Raw genomic sequence first — 19482 nt, forward strand, 5'->3', positions numbered from 1 at the left:
TTTCCTTTGCACACATTACACCAAAAAAGGGCTTAAAATTGCTTTCTTTAAAAAAAGACTGAAATGCTTTTTGTAGATCTCATAAAACATAAGCACTGTTGATTAGAAAAACCCTCCAAATCAATTTGGCTATATTAGGTCGTCTGTCCGCGGAAAATATTGATCGTATAAGATATTCGCCCTATATATTTTTAATGCTTCGTATACGCGTAACACGGTGAACATCAAAGTGAAATATGCAGGGTATGGTAAAAAGGGATGGCACCCCAGGAAGTTGTGCGTCCGATCGGTAAGTGTTATGCTTTTACCGATCGACCATTAACTATAGTTTCGTTTACACACCAAGCGCAATTGAATTACTATTCGAAGATTGAACCTGGGTATGCCACGCTTCTCATGTACTTGGCTATACGAATGTGTATGTTCGACTGTATATGCTTAAACGCTCTCAACCTATTTAACCACGTTCGTTCGTCTGTTTAATGTCCAAATTGCTACGATTTTAAAAATTGAAATAAAAACCTGCACCTTGAGATTACTCGAGGGCCATAATGATATCTTGGAGATTTTTCTTTATAATTTTTTTTTTTTTCATTTTAAATTTCAAATCCTATACGTTAATCGAAGAGTCGTTTTGTGGAGTCAGCTCATCACCTCAAACTATCTTTAATGACCGCAGCATTATCTCCACTCTCCACCGATTTGTTTCAAATGCTTCCTTAGAATATTTTCTAACAAAATACATAGGATTTTTCTAACTTATTCATTTTTCTTAACGAATTTTACCCGATTGTTTCTCTGCTTAAATGCAATATTTTCAAAATTTTCCACCTGTATCACTAGATAATGGTTTCGTAAAGCCATATGCTAAATTTGAAATGGACAGCTTGAGAATCAATCTACGCTACAGGTACGGCCAAAAATGTATTATGATAAAAATGTTTACGAGAACTGCCGCTGTGCGATTTTTGCTAAAAAACGAAAAAAAAAGATAAAGAAAAAATATTTGCGTCAGGCTCACCAATGTGGAATCGACAAGTGCGTTGTTTGTGAAAATAGTGACGCAACATAGACTCACGCTAATCAAAGTATACTGCAAAAAAATCTACGTTATTTTCAGGTATGCCAACCTTTTTCAGGCATACCACCTTTCTTACAATATAAATGTACATGATTTTAGCAGGGTTACCGTCACTCTTCAAACTATTAGTAATCCCCACAAATAGTGTTTTAAAAGAACATTTATTCGGAGGAGAGCAAATAAGGATGTTTAAGAAATGCTGTTCAGTGCATTGACTTAACTTTCGTAAATACATTCGAGAAAATGACAGATATTTTCATGCTGCACAGAATGGCATTACTTCGTAAGTTCATGATCTTGAAATTGCGCCGTTTGCTTCCGGAAAACAGGTTTTTCAATTAAGTGATGGATGGATTGATATTTTAATGTATGGCACTTTCGCAGTGTCTCTTGAAATTTTCATTTCCCAATGTCGTTTGAGGGGAAAAGTAATGAGATCGTTTAAACAGCGAAAGCATAAACAGGTTTTTCGAACCAATTTAAATACAATGTTAAATTATAAACTTGTATCCAGATCTTTATTTTTTTGTTAAAAAAAAAAAAAAGAGTTAAAAAAAGGTTCTTCTCAACCCTATAAAAAAATTTGTTTTTAAATAAACTTTATAGGATTTTTGGAAATGCATGATAACAGCACAATAAACTGCATTTTGAAGCGTTTTCCTTCCCCAAATCCACACTAGGTGTTGTTTTAATTTATCTTAAAATTAATAATCAAAAGCCAAAAAAAATTGTTTTTTTCAAATACTTTTTTTTTTGTTAATTTAAACAATTAAGTTATTAAAAAGAAAAACATAGCTGACACAATGTTTATTTATTTAATTTACATTTTCTTTTTTTTTTTTTTCTTTGTTTTTAAATATTTCATATATATTATAAAAAAATTTAAATAAAATTAAAAATTAATATGAAAATTAACTAAACTTTTGCTTAATTAAAATGTAAACAAATTAATTAATAAATTTACTTAATAAATACATATATTTTCTTTTTTAACATGAATTCTGAAAAACACAAAAAAAAGAACATTAAAACCAATTTATAATAAATTTGTTCCAAATCCTTAGGTATTAAAAGAAATTATTATTTATTGTTATTTTTTTTAAATATATAAAAATTTAGCGTTTAGCGAAAGCATCAAAAACATTTTGTCAGTTATCTTAGTTTGTATTTTTGTTTTTTTTTTTAATTTTTTAAATACGAAAAATAATAAAATAAAATAAAAAATTTGCCAATAATTTCAAAGCACGCTTCATTTCTTGATTTTTTTCTTATGTAAAAAAAAAAAAAAATAATCAAATCTATAAATATTGCAAATTATTTACCTAAAAAAAAAAAAGACCAAACCAAAGAAGGAACTTGAAATACTAACTGTGTTTACTTTTGATTCTAAATGAGAAAATAATACAAAATTTATTTATTGTTTGTTTAGTAAAGAAACTAAGTAACGTGTGTGATTTTTTATATATTAGTTTTTTTTTTTTTTTTTTCTTTTACATTCTTTTTTCTCTCCTTGGCCTTCGTTTGTTGTTGTAATTTAATATATATATATTTTTTTTAAATTGAAAAATGAATGCGAATTTCTTCTTTTTTTTACGTTCCATAACGTTACGTTTGTTCAAATAAATCTGACAAAATGTTTTTGTTTGTTTGCCACACAGATGACGATTGTTTCTATGTGGGCTTGGGTCATGATGGCCGTGCCGCTAAACGTGAATACAAACCATTCCAATGCTGTCCAACAAAATTGGAAAAATCAACAAAAGTTCCTAAACTGACTGCTCAGAAGATAGGCTTTAGTGATAACGATGACGATCATCACGCGAAAAAAAGTGCCGGTGGAAATTTTAAATTTAATTCTCCTGAAACTAGAACCTCGACACCACCCCATCACACTGCAACGAAGAAACCCATCGTTCATAAACCGAATCTGTCTAAGCACCGTAAACCTACCGTAAAAAAGGATAGTGATGAAGATGATGATAAGGACGATGATGATGATGATGATGATGATGACGATGATGATGATGATGATGACAAGAGTATGGATAAAAGTAGTGAAAACGATGACGACGAAGTACCTTTAGTTAAAGTTTCTTATGCTAAACGTAAAGTGCCAGTAAAAAAATCTACCAAACAAGAGGACTTTAAACCTAATATGAAAGCTAAAAGTTCACTACCAGCCTCTCCAACCGCGACGGCAACGACGAAGAAAGCTCAAATCAAGGAAAAGAAAGATGACAAATTCAATATTAAAAGCGGTACGTTCGACTTCACCAAATATATTGTTTGGTAAAGGAAAAAATTGAGTTCGCGTCGCCAGGCAATAAATTTTTCTACAGGACTACAAGTTTGCTTGAGTGTTTGCAAAGATTCCTTAAGCATTAAAAGGCATCTTAATCAGATAAGCTTTTGCTTAAGAAATTTTTTTTTTATATATTCTAGAAAACTTATAGTTCTATGCTTTTTCGCTATTCTTCTTCGTCTTTACTATCAAAATATTCTTCCAAAATAACCTAACACCACTAAATACTTTGCCAAAAAGTCTCCCATCTTTTAAATTACACTCTACAAGACCACGGCTACTGTTTGTTGCTATCTTCACCTCGCAAACTCTTTGCCTTTTAACTTATCGCGTCTGTAACCCTCATTCATCCAAAGCTTCCTGCATTCACAGATACTGCCTGCAAGACCGTGCTTACCGTGTTTTATTTTCTTTAGCCTGCTGACTTTTCGAGGCTCTCTTCCTCGCTGTCTCTTCCTTGCTTTCTTTCTTTCTCTGTCAAGTTAAGTTCCGTTTTCTGAGCCTCTCTTCTGTTTAAAGAAAGCTCGTTTTTGTAGCCACCACGCGTTGTTTATAAAATTTTAAAAATGCTTGTTACGCCTTTGAAAACCAGTAAAGAAAAAATAACTTGTCGGTGGACTAAGTTTCATCAAAGTAATTCGAAAATTGCCATCTGCATGTCGGACACAAAAAAATAAGGCGGACACACACCCGGACGGGTCGATAAACGGCCGAAAACATGAACGAACAGACAAACGTACGGGAAACCAAACTTTGAGGCAGTATAATAAAAAGTGAGTCTATATCAAGCCCTGTGTGTTGCACACATCTGTAAAAACTTAATACAACCTTGCACCATAAGTAGTGTAGGGTACAAGAACGGAGTATGCAAACGTAAGAAGTTTTTAAATCATTCAGTTATCCGCTGTCTGCTGCCCACTCTTTTAAAAATAACTTAAGAAGCGGAATAAATAAAGTTATCTCCACTCTCTCCCTCTATCTCTCTCTCTCTCTCTCTCTCTCTCTCTCTCTCTCTCTCTATCTCTCTTCTCACTCTAACAAGCTATGGAAACCCGTGGTGGATATTAAAAGATTCGGCCTGTGTTGAATAATATTTTTTCTCCTCTTTCAAAAGCACATCCGGCTTGTATGAACTTTACTCTAAACATATTATTTTTAAAATTATTTATATTTTGTCAAATTCAAATTCTGAATTCATATTTCAGCTTTAACTACAATTGGCTAGAATTGGAATAAAACTTTCAAATTTCAAAACGCAAGATATTCTAAGGTTGTGTCTTTAACTAAATACATAAGAAATAAACAAAAAAATTAATTGTAATGAAAATTTGCGGTCCCTTTAATTACTTTATTTTTCATTTACTTACTAATATAAAAATGTTCTTGAAAACCGATCCTTTAAAACTTCGAACGCCGCGCACATATAAGCATTTTTTTCCTATAATAAATCTTTCACTCTAATAATACATTATGAGCGAAATTCAAACCAGTCTATAACTGATTGAATAGCAAAATATTTACATTAACATCCAGTCCGAAGCACCTCCTCATCCAACTTACGATAAACTCCAATTTTCAATAACAAATGGATATCAATCTCGTTGGTCTAATTCTAAGGCTTTTTATTTTTGAAATTTTTAAAAAAGAATTTTTCTTGAATTAAAAGTTCAACCAGTTAAACGACTTGTGGTTTTTATAGAAATTTTATGCGATTTTTCTAGAATTTTTAAAATATTTTTATAAACATAAAAAACGAATTAACTGTAAACAATTATTTAATACTGAATATAAATAATTAAAATCTTTTCATGAAATTTTTATTAAACTTACAATTTTTTCTTTTTTTTTTTATTAACAAATCTACTATAGTTTTAAGATAAAAAGAAAAAACAAATCAATTAAAAAATATATTTGTTAAACTCTTTCTTATATAAAAAAAAAGAAAAAATGTTGTTAAATTTTTTTATCAAAAAAAATACATAAGTGTTTCCGTACAATATTCTACATAATACCATACTAATACTACACTACTAAATAAAGCTACTCTTACTTAACGCAAGATGCTGCACCTATTCGTCCGTCCATCCGCCTTTCCTCATCTGTTGTCAAAATAACAGTAAAACAGTTGCGAAAATTGTGTTAGAACACTGCAACTCGGCCAGCATCTTACTTAATAGGCTCGCTCGACATATTCAGTGGAATCGCACCCACATGTTCGTCATTCTCCTGTGCATGATTACGTATGTAAGATTTGTTAAATTGAGTGTGCGATTACTTAGTTGAATTTAGAAACAAATTATACCAAGCAGCAAAAATACAAAACTGTTAACTCTTAAAGTATAGAGCACAGATAAAGGGCCTTCGAGTTACACTTCAATACGGAGATCATTTTCTTACCTTTGTTTTTGTAAATAACGATTACTTGAAACCAAACAAAGGAGTAGTGAATGTGCTAAGTTACATAAGAACGTATGTAATCGATCTGAGATCGTTTAAAATTATATTTCAATGATTTAAAGATGAACTAACATGAAAGTGTTCCTAAACGTTTAGCGTTGTAATAAAAATTAAAACCAACTTTTATTAAAGTGATTATGAAACCAAATCGCTCTCTTTCTCTCCCTCTCTCTCTCATTTTAAACATATAAAAGTATGTGAAAACGTTTTAAATTGTTAAAGTGAAACATAAAATGTTAAAAATAGTTTTTCTAAAACGAATAACATATTTTATCATTATTACGTAATAATGAGGGCAATAACACTAAATAGAGGACTTATAATAATATCCCGTTTATAATAAAACAAAAAAGACTAAATATTGTTGCGATAATTAAAAAAAATGTTGCTAATCTATTTTTAATGACTTAAGTGAAAAATGCAGAAAGTTAAAGATACACAAATGTTTATATGATATCTCTGCACAATTAAAGAATTGTAAAAGTGAAACGAGTTTTTCATTCATTGTAAATCCTGCAAAGATATTGTGCTTTAATGACGAACTTGAAAACGCATTACATAACTAAGAAATTTGAACTAAACGCATGCATAGCTGTTTAGAAAACATTTCATTAAAAAAAAAAAAAGTTCACTTGGGATTGGTTGCCTATTACCAACTGTCAGTATATCATGGTTATTTATTCTAAAGTCAGTCCTATTCATCTGAATCTCTTTTGAATTTTCTTGCACGATTTTCATTCACTTTTACACGATCAACGTAAAATCTAATTAGGGTAAATAAAAACCTCTTTTTAAGTGATTTCGTTTTTATCTACGCAGGGTTATAATATATAAATTTCTTTCGCACAAATTTCATTCACTTTTAAACGATCATACTACGGTCTAATTTATGCATATAAAACGAATTCTTGGACTTATTTTTAGCTAAGTTCCATTTTATTTACCCTGGACAATTGAGTATAAATTATTCTTTTTGCACGATTTTCATTCACTTTTACACGATCAAGCTAAAATCTCGTGTATGCGAGTAAAACAGATTCTATAATATTGCGGTCTCATATAAATTTTTAAATTTTCAATATGTTGAATTTTATATCTTGACTGCACATCAACTGCTACTGCTTTGCTCTATCTTACATGTAGTTTTAAAAAGCATCTGCATTGTACCAACAGAGATATGAGTGTAAGCGATAATAAATTTGCCAGAGAATATTCGTATAGACATATAACAAAAGTACAAGGCCAACAAAACTATTGTTTCGATAAATAAGCTTTTGAAGATTTTTGTTCATTTATATGACATATGATTGACTTGAAAGATAATAAGTTGTATTATTGAGGGAATTTGTTCATTATTTCATATATAATTGGTTATTCATTGAAATTGTTTTTTTCTTATAAAATTTAATTAAAATAAAAACTATAACGTTTGCAATAACTCAGGTTGCCCAGTTTTGCTTCTCAACTGTAAAAACTATTTATTTATTTATTTTTTTTCTTTAAATTAAGTAAAAATCGTTTTTGAAGGATAATTAACTGTAAAAAAACCCTTAAATGTAATATATGCAAATTAAAATGAAACCAACTCTTTAAACATATTAGAAATATTTACATAAATGATAATAAAAATTTGAATAAAAGTTAATTATTACAATTGCAAATATTTTATGAAAATTTCATTCAAAACATAAGCTCGTAGCAAAGCAAATTTTTGGTTTTCATAAAAAAAAGAAAAGAAAGAAAAACAAACTTTTCTTCTCGTACCTGAACTTTTCCCTCCTTGCTCTCTTCACTCTTCCAAATGTTTATCTATTTCTAAAACACCCATTTTACAGCTCTTTTGATTGTTTAGCTCTACTGCAGTATTACTAAAGGTATGAAAAAATTAGAATCAATTCATTTAATTACAAGAAAACTTGAAAATAAATTATAATTTTTAATATAAAAAAATGTTTTTTTTTATTTTCATTTCTATTTTTCTGAAATATTTTCACATACCTAAATAAGGCAACATTGGGGACAGTGGAGCGGTTTTTAAATGGATACTTGAGCAGAAGGCGGACGAGAGCATACAATTGATAGATCGTGAGACCTTAAATGATTATATAAATACTAAAGACTTTTTGGCTGTAATATTTTGTAAGTATAAGAACTTGAGAAAAAAACCCAAAATAGTGCAAAGTGTATTAAAAAGGACACTTATTAATTTTATTAATAATTAATAATAATAATAATAATAATAATAATAATAATAAATAACTAAAATAAAGCTCTTCTTTAGAGTCTCAAGAACCTACCAAGTACGAAAAAGAAGGCTCAAACAATTTAAACTAAAGACAAACTAAAAAAAAAAAAAAAAAAAAGAACAAAGGAAGAAAACAAATCTAAAACTGTAACTGCTTTTAAAAATCAAAGTAGTCGGTTAAAATTAACGGTTACTACTTTTATTAAAAAAACTTAAAAAAATTAATTATAATTTACTTTTATTTAAAACGACATTAACACATTTTTGAACTAGAAATGAAAGAAAAGCATTTTTTTTTAATTTTAAACTCTTCTATGCCTGTTCTCAACTTTTCCTTAGATAAAGAAGACGATCCCGATGCTCCTCGGGTTTTACGGCATATCGAATTGATTGACGACGAGGCATCGGAGTACGGTATATACATTGTTAAAATGCATGATAAATTAATGGCGAAAAAGTACGGCTACCGTAATCCCCCGGGCATAACCTATTTTCGTAAGGGCAAATACATTAACTATGACGGCGATATAGACGACGAGGAAGAAGTTTTAGATTGGCTTACCAGTCCGGCCAATATGGAAATGACCGATCATATTGAACAAGTGAACCGTAAAATGTTTGAAAAGATACGAAAAACATCCGACTATTTAGCGGTTATATTCTGTAGGTATTCACGAGGATTTCATTTTTTATTTCAAATTTAAATATTAATGAATAATTTTTTTTTCTTCCCCTCTCTGCTTGTTTTAGATAGCGACGATTGCAAGCAATGTCCTCGCGTCTTGGCCGAAGTTGAACATATCGATGATGAAGCCGATAAAGCGGGAATAGATTTCGTTAAAATTGATGACAAACAAATGGCCAAAGAGTTTGGCGTTTTCGCTTTACCGGCCATAGTATTCTTTAAACCAAGCTCCAAGGAGCCAGTTATTTACGCCGGTAAACCGTTTTGATAGCCAACGTTTATTAGGATTGTTATGTTAATATGATTTTCTTCTTCTGGTAGGAGATCTTTATGAAGAAGAACAAATCCTCACTTGGTTATTAACGCAAAAGGATCCAAGTGGAGATGTTATTGAAGATCTTGAGGGCGATAAATTAGTTAATTTAATTGAAGAATCTGGTTCCATTGCTGTCTATTTTTGTAAGTTTTATCATTACATGTCGTACATGTGTACATGTATGTCGCTGTATATTTTAATGGGTTGCATGCACGTCTATGTGTATGTGTGTAAGAATTTTAAAATTAAAAATATTTCAAGTACAAATGTAAAAGCTTGTACTGAAACTGTAATCGTTTTGGTGACACATGACACCATGGGAAATGTTCAAGATTTTTTTGCCAAAGAAGAACAAATTCATGTCCTTACCATCTACACAAAATCATCGGGCATGAAAACTTTGCTTTAAGCTAATTACGCAAATAAAGATATAAAAATAAAAAATATTTATGCAAGAACCTATAAAGAGAAAAGGGGCTCAAAATATCACAGATTTTATTCACTGTTAATAATCAAATTAGAAGAGTTCAAAAGTCAAGATAGAGTATCTTTGATATCCTCATCTCAAAGTTTTGATAGGGCGTACTTCCGTTCCCGGCAATTTGTAACTTAGGTGCTGCCAACTTACATGTCTCATAATTTATAGTAGCCCATCCTTCGTAGGTACCCTTCAGCGTGATAACTTGTATTGTTGCGTAAAACTCAATGATAATATTTTCGGAGGGAGAAGTCACCGTTTTATTTAGCAAGCGTTACTACTTTTTACGTTTTCCGCTAGAAAACAGCGGCCACTTCTTCTGAAGTCTTAAGACGTAAAACTCAACAAGTGGGGACACATGTATTAGTCTGGGCACAATCTCTACCCCTTTCTATTTTTTCCATAGTTCTTTGCGAGCATTACTGTGGCGCACGCGTACAGAAAACATTCCCGGAGTGAGCGAGTCGTCTTGATAGATCCTCTTATTATACACCTTTTGATTGATTTCAGAGCGAAAATAAGAAAATTTCACCGAACGTACTTTAATGGATTTCCAAACGGTCGCCACAAACACGCGTAAAATTTTCAGCTATTAGTTAGGCTTGTCTGACGCAAGAAATTCCTTTTGAAAAATTCTTCCAATGTTAGCAAATATTGATTAAATGTTATCTATATCAACCTAAAGTGTCCTATTTGTTGTTGTAATTCTTTATGTGTGTTTTGTATCATCATCTAACCTCCTTTCCTCTTTACACAGTGTCGATAAAAAAATGTTTACGTCAATATATATCAGATTATTGAGGGTAATATTAAGAAAAAAAACCACAAGAAAAGAATTCCATTCGGCTTTGGTCGAATTAATTACCGCTTACCATTAAACTGAGTACGTTATTTAAAGACAAACAGACCGCACATCCATCCACTCGATTTATTAACGGCAGATTGTATCCCTCACATCGTAATATCGTATGTATTGTACTGTACTGTACTGTATTGTACTGTACAAACGAGGACCCGCTGAGTTTACGGTATCGGCTAACCGGCCCGGCTCAACGGACGTTAGCGTTTGAGAAAGATTTAAGATTATATTTTTGAAGCATTTAAACTAAAAGCTCTCTGAAGAACGGCTGCGGGCAGTCTGATGGAGAATTTTTTAATTGTTTCTTAATGCGTCCAATAACATACGGGTTATACCACCGTCTTGGTTGTTGCGACTCGGCTATGAGGCATTCCTGCATACGTTGCATATTTAGGCGTTAGAAAGAAATGAGGGGAGAGAGAGAGAGAAAGATAGATAATGGCTATGCCCTTACCGACTGAACCATACTGAAGTTTGAACCACGGACTCGGTAGTCGCGGCTTGGCTCTGAGGCATCCCTGAAAAAAAGTGTAATCTAAAATTTGTTCTCCTAAAAATTGATTTAAGAACGCGATCGTGATTTAAGTGAGAGGGCAAACAGATCGACATGTGTAAATTTGTTACTCTTATTATTTTGATGGCGAACGTATACGCAATTTTTGAAGCACATCTTTATGTGTTACGAGCATTTTAAAAATCTACCGGGTAATGTAATTGATGTGAAAAAAGGAAAAAACATTCGTTTTTAATAAAAGTTTTTTTCAAAAGCATTTTCCCAAGTTGTGTGTTACACTTTTGCGCAAAAAGTTTACAGTTTCATGAATTCAACAAATATGCGAACAAAAAAAGCATCTTCTACTTTGTTTATCAAGGCGTAATAGATAACCGGAAAAAAATACAAAGTGACTAACCCAATATTTGTCTTATAAAGGCTGAGTATATAAGTTAAATTTTCTGTATTTTTCTAATCCTTTAAATTCATAATACTTGTGGAAAAAAAAAAAAAATATATATATATATATGTACATGTATATATATATATAAAATAAAAATATTAAAAATCCACACGAACTGCACTTAAAAATTGATACCCTTCACAATGCTCTCGACAAACAACACAATAGGGAATAAAACACAATGCGATATATGCAATTCAAAGGCAGCACGTAAAGCACGCTTGAAAAAAGAGAAAGAACAACAACAGCAGCAGCAGCAAGATAGCGGTGGTGGTTCTAGTGCCGGTGCGGCAGCAGCTTTGGGTGGCGAAGGCGAAGCAAGCGAAGGTGGTACCGAAACGCCGACGGATAGCAAGCATGAAGACGGTAGTGATGATGATGATGTTGAAAAGTCCTTCAAATTCCCCCTTATGCATATACAATGTGTTCCCGTTTATGACATGTATTGTTCTGATTGATTTATAGAATGGAGAATGTATTGCGTAGATTGTTTCCACAAATCCATCTCCTCTATGAATTGAATGAATGCATCATTTGTAAACCATTGTGTAAATACGTTTTGTTCTCGTTCCCCTTTCTCTTCTTGCACTTACATAAAAGCCCCTATTACACGATTTACCATCTTTTCTCCCTCTTTTAAAACTCTACACCACATTGACCACCAATTGACAAAAATTAAATTTTTTTTTTTTTTTCTTAATGCTGTTGCAATGCTGTTGTTTATATTTAATGCTCTTTTAAGCCTGAATTTTTATTAATTTTTAATTTTTTTGTTTTTTTCAATCATTATTTAATTTTTATAAAAACTTTTTTCCTAAATGATATAATTTGTGCAAAAAAAAAAAAAAAAACAAGATGTCGATGGCTGTGAACAGTGTACTAAAGTCTTGGAGGAATTGGAAAATATTGACGACGATTGTGATAAGCATGGCATAACCTTTGTTAAGACTAAAGATTTTTCGGTAGCCGATAGTTATGGCGTTCATGATTATCCCGCTCTCGTCTATTTCGAAGGTGGTATACCGAATGTATTTGAAGGTAATAACAATGCATTAATTGTTTACTTAAAATTTTTTTAAAATAAAAGTCAAATTAATTGATTATCACCAGGCGAACTTAATGAAGAGGAGGAAGTTTTACAATGGCTGATTACTCAAAAAACTGAAGATCGTATTGAGTTAATTACGCGACAAATGCTGGAAACTATGGTAGAGGAAACTCAATACTTAGCTGTATATTTTTGTAAGTACAATCGAAATTATTTCAATTCGTTGAATTTGCCATAAATTTCACTTATACACTTTACCAAATGCTATTTGTTGATTGTCATAAAAATTAGTACCACCCGATCGTTTGGGAAAACCGCCTGCTTATTGTCGCAGTTTTTGTTCTCCCTTATCCCTTCAAGAAGCCAACACTGTCACCAACACCTCAACAAGCACTACTTCCAAAACCATCATCAATACTTCTCATAAACCTAAAAATTTCCTTAAAAGTTACATAACACGTAAAAGAAAACGCATCGAAAGTCAAGGTATTCCATATTCCATACGCGTTTCTCTCAATTCAAGTAATTACTAAACATCTTCTCCGGCTAATTTTGGAAACTTTACTAAAAATAGCAAAACGCTTTTGCCTTTCTTTCTACAAATATTATAACCAAACTAAACGCCGTTTGAAAACTTGAGGGGAATCAGTCCCCTGTCAAAATTTACTTCAAAAGTGGTAAAAGAAGCTCCCTTTCAACATTAATGCTAGCAAAAGCAAGATCGACATAAAGTGACCGAAAATTGTTAATTCCTGTTTGAATAGGTTTAAGTTTAAAAACAGATATATAACTACAACGGATCTTGATTTTGCAGAGAGAAAGGAGTCCACTTTTAATGTAGACAAACTCCGCTTAAATCTCTTTCTTAAATCGCTGAAGTCAGAGTCGCTGTTATTTATACTAACATTTTTGACACTTTTGAAGCAAAATTTTGTTTTCCTTCTCTTGCCTTCATTCAACTGTTCTATTCAAAATATACTCTTAATGCATCGAGCATCCCACACTCACATTGTCCTGGTTCATTGTGTCCTAATAGGGTATCGACTTACGTCTTAGAAAGCATTATCCATAATTCAAAACAAGGACCATATACCGTACCTTTGTTCGACTCGTGCTAATGAATATGGTCACACACTGATGCCTAGAACCCAAGACCTCTAGACAGTTGAATAGTATCTTACCTGGGCAATTCGTTCTGCCTGCTTGCCTTGCGTTTGAATATTTAAATGAGTATTTTAATCATTTTTAAGTCTGGACATGTAATTTGACAGGGCCTGATAAAGAGATGAATACATCAGACCCTTCCTCCAAAGAACTATCTTCCTTTTCAAACCGGCTTACCAGTAGTGGGATTTAATGCACCTTACCGGCTGAAAGGCGATGCTTTAAATTTGATGTAATTATTTGTTATCATAGAAGACATATGCAGCCAATTTTTTGGGAGGTCTTTTGGTCAAAGTACGTGCATCTGGCATTGGTAGGCTACAAGGCGCGATATTTCAATCCGTTAGTTGATTCCGGCTTTATTAGAAGAAACAGAGTGAAGACGCTATCGAAGAGTAAAATGTACATGGATTGTCCACTATAAACAAATTATGGGTTTTTCTAAAACATAACAAGGACTACTGTGGAAGAATTGGTGTTATTTGCGGTGTATCTCACCAAATATCATTTGATTTGAAAACTTTTCTTATATAACAATAGAATTTAGTTTGGGTCGAATACCTTAATTTTTGAATGCTTTTCATCTCTATTTTTATCTCATTTTCATCTCCGTCCTTATCTTTATCTCTACCTCTACCTCTTTATCTATCTCCACCTATAACTCTAGCCCTACTTCGATGCTTTTGGTTATCTTTATCTCTACCTCTACCTCTATCTTCGTTTTTGTCTCTTTACCTCTCTCTGCATCTATCGCTATCTTTATCTGCCTCTACTTCTATTTACGCCTTTATTTCTATGCTTTTCTTTCTCTCTACTCTAACTCTATGTCTTTTTCTAACTTTCTCTTCCCCTTTTTTCCCGTATGTCCCTTTCCGGCCATCCTCTATATTTTTCTTCCACTCATCTTATTCGTATTTATTCATCTTTCCGGGCACGTCATTTCTCTTCCCATCTCTGCCTATCTATGTATCCTTCGGCGTTTTTATTTCATTCTCTTCTCTTAGTCTGCTATCTTTCTAACATACAGTTCTACTTTTCATAACACTCATCTTACGATACTGCTGTGCGTTGCTGTTACTATTTCTTGACTAACTTTAACACACTTAACTTACTTGAGCAAGTAAGAAAATTATATTCGGCTGAGACCGAATCTTTTGTACCCACCATTCTTTACTTAAAAGCAAAAGACAAAACAAAAATAATAATATAGTCGGTACAACATGCGTGGAAATTGATATTGTTGGTGAATAATGGGCAGAAACCAAATTTTTTCTTTGTTTTTGCTCTTGAAAACAAAGATGTTTCCAATTTATCTAGCACTGTAGGCGTGTCTTTTGACCGATTTGGCTCGTTTTCGATATCAGCCTATGTGCAGAGACTTGTTGTAGTTTTGTAAACTTAACCCGATGCGATAATTTTTTGGTCAAGACGCCACAGACATGTTATAGACTTGACTGCACCGAATCAGAATTTAATACTAATAGAAGATACTTTAGCGGGTTTCTGAAGTTTAATTCCGACTGTTGCAAAGGTCCTAACAAAACGGATATATTTCCGTCCTTATGGGGTGGGTATAAAACATCCCTGCTCCTCGTTTTAAAACTGCATATTTCCCTTATCATAAAAATTAACTCATTTCAGATAAAATCAATTGCAATATATGTGATCAGATCTTGGAGGGTCTCGAATTAATAGATGATGAATGCGATGTCTTCGGTATACATATGGTGAAAATACAAGATCCTCAGTTAGCAAAACGTTACTCAATTAAAACATTCCCTGCTTTGGTATATTTTCGGTAAAAATTTTCAAATCATAGTCGATTAAAAAAATTAAAATTGTCCTTAAATCTATTCGACAGCAACGGTAATCCTTTATTGTTTGAAGGTGACTTGCAAAACGAACAATCTGTCCTAGAATGGTTGATCGATGACGACAATCGTGAATTGGCCGACGAAATTGAAGAAGTCAACGAGCGCATGCTAGAACGATTAATGTCCGAGTCCACCTTATTAGTAGTGTTCTTTTGTGAGTAAATTTGTTGCGCAAAAAAGATCAAATGAAACTTCAATTTCATCCATTTCAACAGATGACGAGGATTGTGCAGAGTGCGAAGAAATTCTAGAAGAATTAGAAGAAATTGACGGAGAGGCCGATATGTTTGGCATAGATTTTGTGAAAATTGCCAGCGTAGACGCTGCCAAAAAATATGATGTTGTTAATATTCCTTCTTTAGTTTACTTTAGGTAAAAATTAGAAATTTCGCTTTCAAAGTTACATTTAAAATTTATGAGCATTTAATTAGAAAACAAGTTCCGGTATTATACGATGGTGATCTACATCAACACGATAAGATTATTACTTGGTTGACCTCGCAGGATGTATTCGAAATTAAAAATGAAATTGAGGAAGTCAATCGTAAAATGTTGGATAAACTGCTAGAGGAAAATGAATTTTTGACCGTATTTTTCTGTACGTATTTTCTCAACGATAGGTGCGTGCGGTGAGCGGAGGATACAAATGATGAATTTTTTTTTTTTCAATTTTGCAGACGAGCATAATCAACAGGAAAGCGTGACAGCCTTAGAGAAACTTGAAAATATTGACAGTGAAACGGATAACTTGGATATAACTTTTGTAAAGATGGCCGATTCGAGATACGCGAAAAAATGGGGCGTCACAAAACTGCCAGCCATGGTCTACTTTAGGCGTCGTTTTCCCAGCATTTATAGAGGTTACACTGAATCTTATAAAGTTTTACATATCATTTATCTGCATAGTTTTATACCCTACAACACATGTGATAAAAGGCTATATTAAATGTGTGTGGGAGATATACTAAAGCTTGTGCTTCTGGGCTTATCTGTCTGTCCGTCCGTCCCTTGTTTTATTTCCATTGTTCAACCTACAAGCCGCAATTTATGAGATATTTTGATGAAATTTGGTCCACTGGCATGTTTTGGCCCAAGGATGAATGCTATTGAAAATTGCACTGATCGGATTACTTCTTCGACCACTTCCCATAGAACGGTACATTTATACGAATAATTGTATTAAACGAAGTGATGTAGGGTATTTACTGCTTGGCCGTGGCCCACTACAATGCTTTTGCTCGTTTATCGATTACTATCTCTTATTTTTCATTTCTTTCATTTTTTCAATTTCATAATATTTTATTTCATTTTTTTCTTTTTTCTCATAATAACTGTGCTTGCTTGCAGGTGATTTACTTTCGGAGGAAGAGGTTTTGGAATGGTTGCGTAAAAATCGTTTCCGCCAACCGGAATTGAATATATTCATGTATGCCTTGATTGCCTTGGCTGTGGCTTTTATACTTTACACCGCCTTTTTGCTGCAATGTTTCAAGACAACACCACCGCCGCCACCACAACATCCCAAACAATCATGATAGGATTTCTGATGAATTGTAAAAGTATTCAGACAAGCAAACATTAATGAACTGATTTGTAATGAATATTTAATATCGAATTTACATCGTTCCACACAAGACAATAAAGTTTTCTTAGTATAAACGGCAAACTAGGTGAACAAAATCAACGTGAAACTAAAAGAATGTAATCAATTAATCAAGAAACAAAAAACAAACACAAATACACATACACATACACACATTTCGATACAAATAAATTTAAAGAAGAAATATTTATAAGATACTATATAAAAATATTTTCGTTTATTGGTTAACTTAATCGGTATGTGACAGCGAGTTTACTGCGAAATATTTTTTTACCGAGTGTCTTAACTATTTTAGATCTCTGGCTGGAATTGGACTGTTTGTTAAACCTGCGGGCATATACATGCTCACGCACACCTACATCGTTTTGATCTCCCTTTTGTAGCAAAGATAAGATAATGTCAGCACTCGTCGCTATCTTATCAATTCCTCTGAACTAACGTTACAAGTCATTCAGTATTGATTGCCCCTTGCTTCGAAGTAAAAGTTCAAAAAAAAAAAATATGCAGCAAATAAGCAAATTAAAAATATTAATAATTTTACTAATAACAAGTGAAGTTTCTTTAGAACTCCTACAGCTCAATGAAGTTGAACGTTTCTGTTATCCGGAATTTCATCAAAATACAAGGAGATCTTGTGAATGCATTGAGGAAAACGATCCACCCTGGGGTCTACGTGCCGTTAACATTGATTGCAGCTTTAAAAATTTCTTAACATCTGACTTAACGGAGGTATTGCCTCTCTTCAGCGATACTCTACATCTTAATTGGAATGCTCTAGAAACGATTCCTCAACTAAGCAGCGATAGTTTACGTTTACTAAATTTAATGCACAATAACATCTCCTTAGTCACCGCCAATAATTTTGCAAAGGTTAAAAATCTAAAGGAACTGTACCTTAGCTGGAATAGTATACAGATCATCGAACCGAATGCCTTTGGGGAATTGAACAGTTTGCAAACTCTTGATTTATCCCATAATAATTTGCATATTTTGGAATTTAATATATTCTCACCTCTTAAGGTCTTGGACTCGTTATATCTTTCCTGGAATCGTAATCTGAACAATACTGAAGGCATACAAAATATCGATTTTTATACTCTATTTGGCATCAATGACAATTTAAGGGTTTTACGATTGCAATCGTGTTCTCTAAATAACACCGTATTCCCAGAAAGAGTGGCTCTACAAGAACTTGATTTAAGATGTAATGCTCTAAAAAGGATACCGGAATCTTTACCCGACACCTTAGAAAAGCTAGATATTGGTGATAATCTGCTTGAAACTCTACAAGATATCGATACTAAGCATTTAACACATGTACGAGAATTCTATATGGATGATATGTCCTATCTTACAACAATCGAAGAAAAGGCTTTATTTCCCCTTAAATCTGTCGAAAAGATAAGTTTCCAAAATAATCGCCGTTTGAAGTCCATACATGAGCTGGCTTTTGGTGCGAACGCAACACATTCGCCCAGCCTACATTCGATTATATTTCGTGGCTCTGCTTTGCATAGTTTCAACATCACTCTTGCGAGAATTTTTCACCAACTCAACGTATTGGATCTTAATGGGGTGCCGTTACGGTGCGATTGCCAGCTAGCTTGGCTAAAAGATTTAACTATCGAAACAAATGGTCGTTGCATTCAACCGCCACGTTTACGTGGCTTAAGTTTAAGAAATATACGCTCTAAAGATTTTAGTTGCGAAACCTGGCCTCGTTGGTTGACGAGCATCATAATCTTTAGTCTCATTGTAGTCTGCTCGTTGGCAATATATCTAATAGTTATCGGTTTACGACCTTTCGGCGCTGTCGTAATGCGAAGAAAAATTGGTGTTAACAGTCCTTACGCTCGCGTTACCATTGAACCAAATCGTCAAGAGAGCTACTAAGCAGTTTCATCGATTAATATAAATATTTACCAAATAAGTTAAGAAATATTGTTATAAGTAATTGTATACAAAAAGTAAATTATTCTTCGAAGAACATTTTAAGAATAATTTACTGTAAATAAATATTTTTGATAAATGTACAGAAAATACTTTGAAAGAAAGAGGACTGACAGAAATGTCGATGAGGCAACATTTTAGTATGAAATCACGGAACGATTCTCTGAGAAATTTCTAATGTCTATAATTCGCGATCTGTGGTCGAGGTGTAGTCAAAATATTCCATTTGCAATGAGCCAGCAGTGCCAGGCACCGAGTTATATTATTACTTCTCCGACCACCCAATACAAACCTTGAATCGCCATATCAGCTGATTGGTTAGTAAAGAATAGCAATACTAAATAAAAATAGTGTCGTTTTTCCGTCGTTGAAAAGGCTTAGGCAGAGAAACGGTCGTTGACTGAAAGCAATGTCAATAAGAAGGGGTGATCCCTAATGAATACGCGGACGCAGGGAGGATAACA

The 19482-nt window shown here is 32.9% G+C and overlaps 2 protein-coding genes across 10 annotated transcripts in view; both read left to right on the forward strand.

Moving 5' to 3' along the window:
• LOC119636698 overlaps nt 1-17029 on the forward strand; it is a 43166-nt gene extending 26137 nt beyond the window's left edge. For 3 of the 9 annotated variants that reach the window (XM_038032244.1, XM_038032245.1, XM_038032251.1), the window contains 14 exons: nt 7848-7979; nt 8425-8748; nt 8836-9024; nt 9092-9229; nt 11548-11745; nt 12235-12417; nt 12490-12621; nt 12719-12913; nt 15233-15389; nt 15453-15619; nt 15681-15837; nt 15897-16063; nt 16143-16325; nt 16813-17029. In XM_038032244.1, the coding sequence (XP_037888172.1) occupies nt 7848-7979; nt 8425-8748; nt 8836-9024; nt 9092-9229; nt 11548-11745; nt 12235-12417; nt 12490-12621; nt 12719-12913; nt 15233-15389; nt 15453-15619; nt 15681-15837; nt 15897-16063; nt 16143-16325; nt 16813-17000 (2510 nt within the window). In that variant the 3' untranslated portion in view covers nt 17001-17029. Of the gene's footprint in view, nt 1-2739; nt 4058-7847; nt 7980-8424; nt 8749-8835; nt 9025-9091; nt 9230-11547; nt 11746-12234; nt 12418-12489; nt 12622-12718; nt 12914-15232; nt 15390-15452; nt 15620-15680; nt 15838-15896; nt 16064-16142; nt 16326-16812 lie in introns of those variants that run through there. The other 6 variants (XM_038032248.1, XM_038032249.1, XM_038032250.1 and 3 more) reach the window with 4 other exon arrangements.
• Nucleotides 17030-17432: 403 nt separating this feature from the next.
• LOC119636700 (leucine-rich repeat neuronal protein 1) lies at nt 17433-18972 on the forward strand. The gene has a single exon (XM_038032254.1). It carries the CDS (start codon nt 17570-17572, stop codon nt 18959-18961), a length of 1392 nt encoding a protein of 463 aa, XP_037888182.1. The 5' UTR covers nt 17433-17569; the 3' UTR covers nt 18962-18972.
• The last annotated feature ends 510 nt before the right edge of the window (nt 18973-19482 follow it).

Source organism: Glossina fuscipes, unplaced genomic scaffold, assembly GCF_014805625.2.
Source record: "Glossina fuscipes isolate IAEA_lab_2018 unplaced genomic scaffold, Yale_Gfus_2 28, whole genome shotgun sequence".
Taxonomy (NCBI): domain Eukaryota; kingdom Metazoa; phylum Arthropoda; class Insecta; order Diptera; family Glossinidae; genus Glossina; species Glossina fuscipes.

Coding starts and splice junctions, on each gene's coding strand:
- LOC119636700 (XM_038032254.1), top strand. CDS start 17,570: ATGCAGCAAATAAGCAAATTAAAAATATTAATAATTTTACTAATAACA.